Source organism: Crocuta crocuta, unplaced genomic scaffold (assembly GCF_008692635.1).
Source record: "Crocuta crocuta isolate KB4526 unplaced genomic scaffold, BGI_CrCroc_1.0 scaffold69, whole genome shotgun sequence".
Classification (NCBI taxonomy): Eukaryota; Metazoa; Chordata; class Mammalia; order Carnivora; family Hyaenidae; genus Crocuta; species Crocuta crocuta.
In genome coordinates, this window is record NW_027551576.1 from 774,535 (window position 1) to 785,008 (window position 10,474).

At 43.7% G+C, this 10,474-nt stretch overlaps 1 protein-coding gene across 12 annotated transcripts in view; it reads left to right on the plus strand.

Moving 5' to 3' along the window:
- Positions 1-8,979, plus strand: part of SETD5 (SET domain containing 5) — an 83,933-nt gene extending 74,954 nt beyond the window's left edge. For all 12 annotated transcript variants that reach the window (XM_077751529.1, XM_077751533.1, XM_077751534.1 and 9 more), the window contains 5 exons: positions 462-932; positions 4,295-4,593; positions 5,480-5,613; positions 6,120-6,208; positions 6,590-8,979. In XM_077751529.1, coding sequence (XP_077607655.1) covers positions 462-932; positions 4,295-4,593; positions 5,480-5,613; positions 6,120-6,208; positions 6,590-7,195 — 1,599 coding nt within the window. In that variant the 3' untranslated portion in view covers positions 7,196-8,979. The remainder of the gene's footprint in view (positions 1-461; positions 933-4,294; positions 4,594-5,479; positions 5,614-6,119; positions 6,209-6,589) is intronic.
- Positions 8,980-10,474: the final 1,495 nt, after the last annotated feature.

The following is a 10,474-nucleotide window of genomic DNA, read 5'->3' on the forward strand; positions in this document are numbered from 1 at the left end:
TTCCCTCCTCCCACCTTCCATCGTATTAAATACAAATGAATAACACCAAAAGCCAGTTATCTTAAGACCCCAGTCTCACCTCTATAGCATACATGGGGCTCAGGTAAAAATCCCTCATGATACTCTTAGTACCTTAATGTAGTACAGGGTTACTCAACAGACTTGATGAAAGGCTAAACAGGCAAAATAGTCACATTTGGCCAATTATTTAATTCTGATTTTCCCAGGATTCTCCTCCAGAAAGACTTTAAAGCAATTTGTGAAAGGCCGGCATTCTGTAGTAATCGGGCCTGGGTGTACTGTTGCTTCATGGAACTTTTACACATGTTAATGGCTTTCTCCCTTGTACTTCCATCCCTCTTACCTTTTACCTGTGCCCCTCTCGCTTCCCTTCTTTTCTGTCCTTTGACTTTTTCCTTCCCCCTCCTTCTCCATGTCTCTGTTGATTTTTATTCTTTCAGCTTTGTCACCGAAAAGACCTGGACTTGACAAAAGTAGGCTACCTTGACTCCAACACTAACAGCTGTGCTGACAGACCTTCCCTGATCAACTCAGGTCCTTCTGACCTGGCTCCTCATCCCTCTATCGGACCCCCCTCTGAGACTGGCTTTCCAAGCAGAAGTGGAGATGGACATCAGACCCTTGTGAGGAACTCGGACCAGGCATTTCGGACAGAGTTTAATTTAATGTACGCCTATTCCCCATTGAACGCTATGCCTCGAGCAGATGGATTATATCGAGGATCTCCCCTAGTAGGGGATAGGAAGCCTTTACATTTGGACGGGGGATATTGCTCCCCTGCAGAAGGGTTTCCCAGCAGATACGAACATGGTTTTATGAAAGACGTCTCTCGTGGATCCATGTCACCTGGTGGTGAAAGGGCTTGTGAAGGAGTCCCATCTGCCCCCCAGAACCCACCGCAGAGGAAAAAGGTAAGTGGTCCACCTTATATATTATATAGGCCCTTTTGAAGAATATTAATTGAGTGATTCAGTAGATGTTAACTGAATTGACACTGTGTGTTCAACACTGTTCTCAGTGTGAGGAAAACAAGAGACATAAGATGTGATCTCTGCCGTGTTCAGTGAAAGGATCATTGTGTGTGCGTGTGTGTTTTTAAGACAAGACTATTGTAGTAAAATTTGATGATTGTTGCAAATCTTCAGCAAATTTAAATGCCTGCCATGTATGTGCCGCTACACGTGCTATGCAGTCAAAGGATAAAGCAGTGAGGGGTGCCTAGGTGGTTCAGTCAGGAAGGTGTCCAACTTTGGCTCAGGTGGTGATCTCACGGTACATGGGTTCGAGCCCCTCATTGAGCTCTGTGCTGACAGTTTAGAGCCTGGAGCCAGCTTCAGATTCTGTTTCTCCCTCTCTGCCCCTCCCCTGCTTGTTCTCTCTCTTGCTCTCTCTCTCAAAAATAAACAAACATTAAGTTTTTTTTAAAAAAGAGCAGTGAAAAAAATAATGCTAATTACTTGTATTATTTAGCACTTCCCGTGTTCCCCATGTTCTAGGCACTGTTAAGCTCTTCTTATGCGTTAAATCCTCAAAATAATCCTATAAATTGGGTAATCTCCCATTTTGCAGATGAGGAAACTAAGATAAATTGAATGACTTGCCCATGGTCACATAGCTAGTGAATGGAAGAGCCAGGACACTGCCCAGGTCTGGCTATTCCATATTGCTTGCTCTTATTGCCACTATGCTATGTTGCTTCCTAAGTTCTGGCCTAATGGAGCTTAAAGCACATAAGATGGAGGTTGGCAGATAATTAATATTAATAAGTAGTTCGTTACAGTGGCAGTGGATGCTCCAGAAGAATTGTTCAGATGTGGTGAGGACATCGCTGCGACATGACCTAGTCAGAACAAACCAGAGACTCCTAGGCATTTTGAGAGGTGGAGTGAGAGGTGACAGGTCACGTGCTAATTTAGCTGATGTCAGTAAGTAGGAAGCAATCTACCAACAAATACAAGTGAAGATGTTACAGAAGAGAGCAGAACACGTAGCTGTGGGACACTCCATTGAGTGGGCAGCAGACGCACAATGTGGTTGCAATAATTACACTGCTGCTGTAGTATCTGGTAAAAGGTGGGGAGGGTCAGGAGTGGAGCATGAGAGAGATGGTGGAACGGGGCCAGGCCATAGAGTGCTGGCTAACAGGTTGAGACTTGACTCGTAAGTAATGTCTGTTCAAGAGATTACAAAGCCCCAAATGTGCTTTTTAGGTCAGTAGATTTCAACCAGGGCCTTTGGGAACGCATGGGAGTATCTTCGGTTGTCAAGGCAACTTCCATTTACTGTGTAGGGCTAGAGATGTTAAATGTTCTGTGTGTGACAGTCTCATACAGTTGCAGAATATCTTTAGTAGTCTTGTTCAAATGTAGCCCAATAGCTTTTTATATTTGCATTTCCATGAACTACATTACCAGAATTTATTATTATTAATTCTTTTCCAAGATTGTGTGTAGAAAATGCATATACAAGATGGTACTACTTTGCATTTTTGTTATATTTTACATTTAAGCAGAAAAATGAAAGCCATGAGGGACTAGAAAGCAGAAACACTGGCAGGTAAAACACTGGCAGATAACTGGAAAAAGAGAGCAGTGAGTTTTGGAGACTCTTGCTTGAATAGTATTGACCATCGGGAGCAAAAAGTTAAAATATCTTTGGGTTTCTGGTTTCTTTTGTTATGTACAACCGTGATTGAAATCATGATTTGTTATTTGAGAAGTGTTGAGCACCTACTATCAGTCAGGTTCTGCGCCAGATGTTAAAGATGAAAAGCCAGACAAGGATGTGGAGAAACGGGCACCCCCTTACATTATTGGTGGGAATGTAAACTTGTGCAGCCACTTTGGCAAACAGTGTGGAGGTTCCTCAAAAAATTAACACTAGGACTCCCCTATGACCCAGCAATAGCACTGCTAGGAATTTACCCAAGGGATACAGGAGTGCTGATCCATAGGGGCACATGTACCCCAATGTTCATAGCAGCACTCTCAACAATAGCCAAATCATGGAAAGAACCTAAGTGTCCGTCAACTGACGAATGGATCAAGAAGGTGTGGTTCATCTATACAATGAAATACCACATGGCAATGAGAAAGAATGAAATCTGGCTATGTGTAGCAATGTGGATGGAACTCGAGGATGTTATGCTAAGTGAAATAAGTCAGGCAGAGAAAAACAAATGGCATATGTTTTCACTCGTGTGGAACAGAAGAAACTTAACAGAGGACCATGGGGGAGGGGCAGGGAAAAAAATAGTTAAGGAGAGGGTGGGAGGCAAACCATAAGAGTCTCTTAAATACTGAGAACAAACTGAGGGTTGATGAAGGTGGGGGGAGAGAGGGAAATGGGTGATGGGCATAGAGGAGGTCACCTGCTGGGATGAGCACTGGGTGTTTGACAATAAACTATAATTAAAAATAAAAAAGATGAAAAAACAGAAAAGCTTGGTCTTTGCCCTCTTAGAACTTACAGTTTTAGTGGAGGAACCGTCAAGACACTGTAATAGGCTGGCACCTGGTGTACGCAGTGTGCTCTAACAGCAAAAAGGAGAGGTATAATGAATGGGTGGGGCAGGGAGGAAGGCTCTGGCAATCAAAACAATGAGGCAGAGTTGGGGAGAAGTTTTCAAGTCTGTGTTTCCTAGACTAGCTTGCTAAAATATAACCTGCAAATCATACTTTCTCTTTTAACACTAATTTCCCTACGTGTAAGAGAGAAACAGTAATAAATCCCTGTGTGTATCCTAAAAATTTGAATACATCTAAAAACCCTGAAACGTTGGCTTTGTTGTTGTTCTTCTTCTTTTTCTTTTCTCTCTCTTGTTTTTTAAACAACTGACTCTTGGGATCCTAGGGATTAGGGGAGAGCTATCAGATGACCTGGAAGGCTTTTTCAAACTTCACAAGCTCCCAACCCTCCTCTCCCTTTTTCTAAGTGTTACCATTGTTGTAAACAGCTGATAGCATACTTCTGCTATGGGGTAACTGTGATCTCACAATTCTCTGAAGGCAGAAAAAAGATCGAGGTCTGCTGGTGAACACTGTTCTTCAAAAATGTCATTTCCTAGTGTATTCTCTTCTCCTTGCCAGTTTCTGACTGATTTAAATATGTGTGTAGTTGTGCTCAGATATCTCACACCTGAAGAAAGGGTTGCAAGTGTTAGTGCCTGATTTGTTTGCATGGCTAGTGGTTTACAGATTCCACCTTCTTTCCCCATTGCTAGTGATCCGCTAACGATGTCTAGCTAGAGTCCTGTTTCTTGTTTCCCTCCCAGGTATCCCTGTTGGAGTACCGCAAACGGAAACAAGAAGCCAAGGAGAATTCTGCTGGCGGGGGAGGTGACTCTGCACAGAGCAAAAATAAGTCCGCAGGAGCTGGGCAAGGCAGCAGTAACTCACTTTCTGACACTGGTGCCTATGGTGCGCAGGGATCCTCCTCCCGAACCCCCTCTTCCCCTCACAAAAAGTTCTCCCCATCTCATTCCTCTATGTCCCACATGGAGGCAGTAAGCCCATCAGATTCCAGAGGCACTTCATCTCACTGCAGACCTCAAGAGAATATCAGCAGTAGGTGGTAAGTTTATGTTTGATGATGAAATAATTAAATTCAAGAGGGAAGTACACATCCAGAATTATTCCCACTTTTACCTAAAATATATGGGAACACTTAACTGAGAAAGGCAGCCAATAGTGCCATCTGTGTTCTTTCAGCTGATTTAATAGTATCAGCCACAGCCCTATCCCCACCCCCAACCCCATCCCCCTCAGCTTTATAGAAGAATTGCCACCGAACTTGCAGAACAACCCTTTTGGATGGCATATAGTTGTGGACACAGATGAGTTATTTTATTTGCTGGGCACTAACATTGCCTCTTCTATTTTTTCATTTCATACGAAAGGTAAGTCAGGAGTTCAGCTCAATTCCATTTTAATTAACAACACAAGTCTCAGTTGGCCCTAGCTCACATATACAGAACAATCAGACCTATTCTGAAAGGATTTATCTGGTTTAGGGGAGGCCACAAATAGATAAATAACACTGTAAGTAAGTGAATAATAAACAGCACATGCTGAGTATAGAGAATGAGGCTGTTCTCAGGGATCTTGAACTGAAGCATGGAAGTCTGGGAAAGAAAAGACCTGACTCAAATGAGTAATGTTTATTAAACATTGTGGAGCGTATGTTAAACTACTACTATGTGCCAGTCATATGACTTCACAGAAGAAAAAATTTAGCAGTTCAAAATGGCAGTGTAAAAGAAGCAGACATCTTTAAATCTACTTTTTCCATAGTATAGGACAGAAAAAAATACCTTGTTTTAAATTGGTCCTGAAGAAAATAATACGTAAGAGGATGTTGTAAGACAATGCATCGTACAGCCTTTATGAGAGCACCATTTATTGCAGACTCTTGACTCTGAAGTCCTGTGGCACTAACTTGTACCCTCTTCCCTTCACAGGATGGTTCCCACCTCAGTGGAACGACTCCGAGAAGGAGGGAGCATCCCCAAGGTCCTCCGAAGCAGTGTGAGGGTGGCCCAAAAAGGAGAGCCTTCTCCCACATGGGAGAGTAATATCACAGAGAAAGACTCAGGTGAGCCTTCTGCTGCCAGCCGAGTTTAGGGACACATGAGCCAGGCTTTACACAGTTCTCACCAAATGCTGGCGTGAGGTGAGTCCATTTCTTATGCAGTTGGGCTCCACTGTATGGAAGGTGCCAGGTCAGTCTTGGTTCTATTCTTCTGGACTACGGTATTAAGATCTAGCATTGCACGTGCGCTCTTACTCTCTAGTCTCTCTCCATCTTTCTGTTTCTGCCTTTTTTTCCCCAAAGGATACCTTTCTATAGCTCTTCTCTCTCCAAAGAGCTTGAAATCCACTGTGATGAAGGATTAAGAGCAAGAAGGAGACAGGAATCTGATCAGACATTTAAAACATAGCCCATAATTAACCACTCTTTTTGCCCTGTGGCATGATGCCCTCACCTGATTTGTCAGAAAGAAAGCAGTGTGGGTTGGTGATGACATTAGTGATTGGAATGAACAATGGCTATTTCTCGATTATTCTAGGAAGCCACGTTGATTTTGTATTGTCTTCCAGACCCTGCAGATGGAGAAGGCCCAGAGACACTGAGCTCAACCCTCTCTAAAGGAGCAGCCGTTTACAGCCCTTCCAGATACAGCTACCAGGTGAGACGAGAAATTGCTCATCTCTGGGCATAGGAGTATGTTCTGGGTTCCAAATATTTTGTGATCCTGGCCATCCTTTGCAGTTGAGATGCCGTCTTTGCATATAGTTTCCGCAGCCTTGGAAATAAGTCATCATCTGCTCACCTTCAGGTAATAAATCATGGCAGAAAAATAAATAAAGTGATCAGAGACAGCCATTTTACTGTCTTTGGTATCCTAAAAAGAACAAATGGTTAAGAAGATGAAGAAGATGAAGAAGGAGAAGTAGAAGAAGAAAAAGAAGAAGAAGAAAAAGTAGGGTATTTTAAATATTCATAAGCCTAAATGGCTTAAATGGGGACTTTTTCACCTCCTTATGCTTTTCCTCCCGACTCTTTCTAGCTCCTGCAGTGTGATAGTCCACGGACAGAATCACAAAGCCTCCTTCAGCAGAGTTCCTCCCCCTTTAGAGGACATCCCACCCAATCTCCAGGATACAGTTATCGAACTACTGCACTGAGACCTGGAAACCCCCCCTCTCACGGTTCTTCAGAATCCTCCCTCTCTTCTACGTCCTATTCCAGCCCCGCCCACCCTGTATCCACAGACTCGTTGGCCCCATTTACGGGGACACCAGGGTATTATAGCAGCCAGCCACATTCTGGAAACAGCACTGGCAGCACTCTTCCAAGGAGGAGCTGCCCTTCTAGTGCTGCTAGCCCTACCCCACAGGGCCCCTCAGACTCGCCGACCTCAGACTCGGTCTCCCAGTCCAGCACAGGAACTCTGAGTTCCACCTCCTTCCCTCAGAACTCTAGGTCGTCATTGCCATCAGACTTACGGACTATCAGTCTGCCCAGTGGGCAGTCCGCTGCCTACCAGGCCTCCAGGGTATCTGCGGTTTCCAATTCACAGCACTACCCACACCGTGGGAGTGGGGGTGTGCACCAGTACCGACTCCAGCCTCTGCAAGGCTCAGGAGTCAAGACTCAGACAGGACTTTCCTAGGGCTTCTGGATTTGGGCAAACAGAACTGAATGAGCCCATAGCTGCTTCCTTCCAGCTGCCTCTGGAACCTAGGCCGAGCATATTGCTGGGGAAGAGGGTACAAGGTGCCAGAGGACTGGGTCTGGTCGACAAGAAACGAGACTTGTGGTCGCGACTGGCTCTGGCCTTGGAGAAAGATGTAAATCTTGTCTGAAGCAGAGACTATAAAGAAGTTTCTCCCTGCTGTTAAGGGTACATTGTTGACAAGCAAATGGTGTTCCGGTTAGTAACGGTTCTAAGTGCAATGAGTCGTGTTGAAGCCTCTGTCTCCCGTCCTTGCCTGTAGCCTGTAGTCACTTGTGCAGTGGGGACATCTTTTTACACACACACACGCGCGCACACACACACAAACACACACACACAAAGTTTTCTTTTCAGAGGAAAAAAATGAAAAGAGCCAATCTCAAAGCCCCAAGCCATCTGAGGAACAGTAGGGTTTTATGCACTTAAGAAGAAAGGTAGGTATGTAAGTGTTCACCCTGTGACAACCATTCCAAATGCAAGTATCTGGCCAAGATGTGTCCACCAAGAATGCTCCATACCCTTGTCTTAAAGTCACCAAGGATATAGGCAGGGATGGCAGAGCTTGGAATGTGCTCTGGCTGAGGGGTGCCTGGCTCTCTGAAGAAGAGCTCCTAGTCACCTGGATTCAGGAGCAGATGATTGTCTGAACCCCCAGCTGTTCCCATACCACTCCCCTCCCCAAGCTGTCTCACAGCTCAGTAACCCAGAAAGTAGACAAAAGAGGAATAAGTGAGATGGGCCAATTGCATTGCTACTTATCAGCTGTTGGCAATAAATTTGATTAGTAAGGATCCCAAGTGTTTTGGGACTTCTTTGAATTTTATTTTTTCTACTCCCAGTTAATCAGGAGTTGACGATCCCATGAGTAGGACCGCCTCCATGATTAGGGAGCGCGCACTTGTGACTGCAGGGTAAGAGTGGAAAGATACGTTTGTGGAGTGGCACCGACAGGACTGTGATTGTGTGTGGGCAAGTCCCACATTTCTTTGGGGGATGCTTATTTGAGAGTGGCCCAGGTGAGAGTTACAAAGCCACCCACACACCTAACACTGTTCTGGATGAGAGACGCGAGCAGACTGGCTTCTCCCCATCAGTGCATTGTGCCTGCTGTACACCCCTGGAGGAGCCCTGGAGCCTGCCCAGGTGGGGTACACAATCTTTTTAAAATTCCATACGGTTGCCAGCTTATTTCTTTCACTTGTTTACTGTAATATCCGGCGTGTTTTTATTTATCTAATTTTGTATTCAGTTATAACCATGGTAGGGGTAGCAAATATATGACAGGTGTAATCCCTGGTGCTGCAGTGGACCTTACTTCTTTTCTTTTGGACAAGATAATACTGTGAGTCTCCCTCCTTCCTTCCAATTTGTTTTCTCCTCCTTTTTCCCCCCAGCCTCTTGCATCCCCTTCTTTTCTACCCTCTCTTACAACTATCATATGCACAGTCTTCTCTCTTTGTGTGTGACTGTTACAAAATTTCACTTTTTCAAAATTGAAATCAGGTGTTTGCTCAAATGAGGGGAGATTTTTTTTTTTTAAATGCTGAGACCTCAGCAGAATACTTTTCTTTTTTGTTGTTTCCCCCACAAACCCATCAGTCTGGGAGAGCGTTGGGAGTGGAAATCATGTTGCCTGGGATGCTGGTTTCTTTGTATATTATATAAAACGTATGTAAATGTCTCTCCATTTGGGCTGGGGTTTGCATTCTCCCCTTGGCTGTTAACCACNGAAGAAGTATCACTTTCTTCTCAAGTGGAGTGTTTACACCTTGCTGTAACATTTGAACTTTCACAAGAGATGTAATAATTTTGATAATAAAATTCTTAACCATAACAATCATAAAGTTGAGAACTTCTTTGTGCAATTCTGTGACCTTGCCTTACCTGGTTTTCCTAATGCCACCCTTACCTGAAGAGGCATGATGGACCCATGTTCAGGAGAATGTGCTTTTGGTGCAGCTGTTTTCCACATAATGGACCAGAAATGTGGATTGATCTTCCTTCACCCTTTTTTAAAAAATGTTTGTTTATTTTTTAGAGAGAGGAAACAGAGAATCCCAGAGAATACCATCAGCTCAGAGCCCTAGGCGGGGCTCAAACCCACCACCCTGAGCCAAAATCAAGAGTCAGATGCTTCACCAACTGAGACACCCAGGTGCCCCTCCTTTTAGCCTTTTATGATTAAAGTCAAGCTATTATCAAGGCCATTCAGCAACAGCGAAACTAAACATTGCAAACTGGTTTCAGCCTGATGAGTTTTTGACCTTGGCCTCATTCATTTAGTAACAGTTTATTGGCCCTCTTCTTTCCCATTCAAAAATAATGCCAGATGTAGTTTTTAGTGGTGGGTTTATGCTGGTTGAATGGGGGATGGGGATAGGCAAATAAGGTCTCATGGAGCTGCTTTTCTAGAACAGGGTGAGAACTAAACCAGTCCAGAATTTCAAATAGTCATTACCACATTATTGTTTCATAGCAGATACATAACTAAGGATGTTAAGAACATGCCATTCTAGACTGGTTGATCTGGAAAGGTCTCTGAAGAGTTTACATTTAAGCTGAGACCTCAGCTGATAAGGAGGCAGTCATGTGTCAATATGAATAAAGACCATTCCAGGGGAATTGGAACAGCAGATGCAAACCCTCTGAGGTGGAAGAGACTTGACACAGTGAATGACCAGGATAGGGATGGGCGTATCAAATATCCAGGAAGATAGGGGGCTGGATCATAAAGAGAAGGGTCAACAAAAATGTTTTCTGTAAAGGGCCAGATAGTAAATATTTAGGCTTTGCAAAGCATGTGGTCTCTGTGAAAACCATTCAACTCTGTGTTACAATATGAAAACAGCCATAGGCCATTCTTGGGTGTGCTCCATTAAAATTATTTTCACAGAAGCAAGTAGCATGCCAGATTTGTCCTATAAGCTGTAATTTGCTGGCTCCTGATAAAGAGCCTTGTGGGTTTAAAGAATCTGGATTTTAAATACAGCGGGAAAGTCCTTGCGGGATTTTAAGTACAGAAGTGACATACTTTGTGGCTTGTTGGTTGGTTAGTTTTAAAAAAGATTGATTGTTTTGATCTTGGAAGAGATTAATAGAAGCCAAGAAACTAATTCGGAATCTATAGCAATTATTTAGATAGGCAGCAATACAAGCAATACTAATCTGGTAATTAACAAGGATATGCTGAAGTAGTTGAAATCAGAATATGTTTTG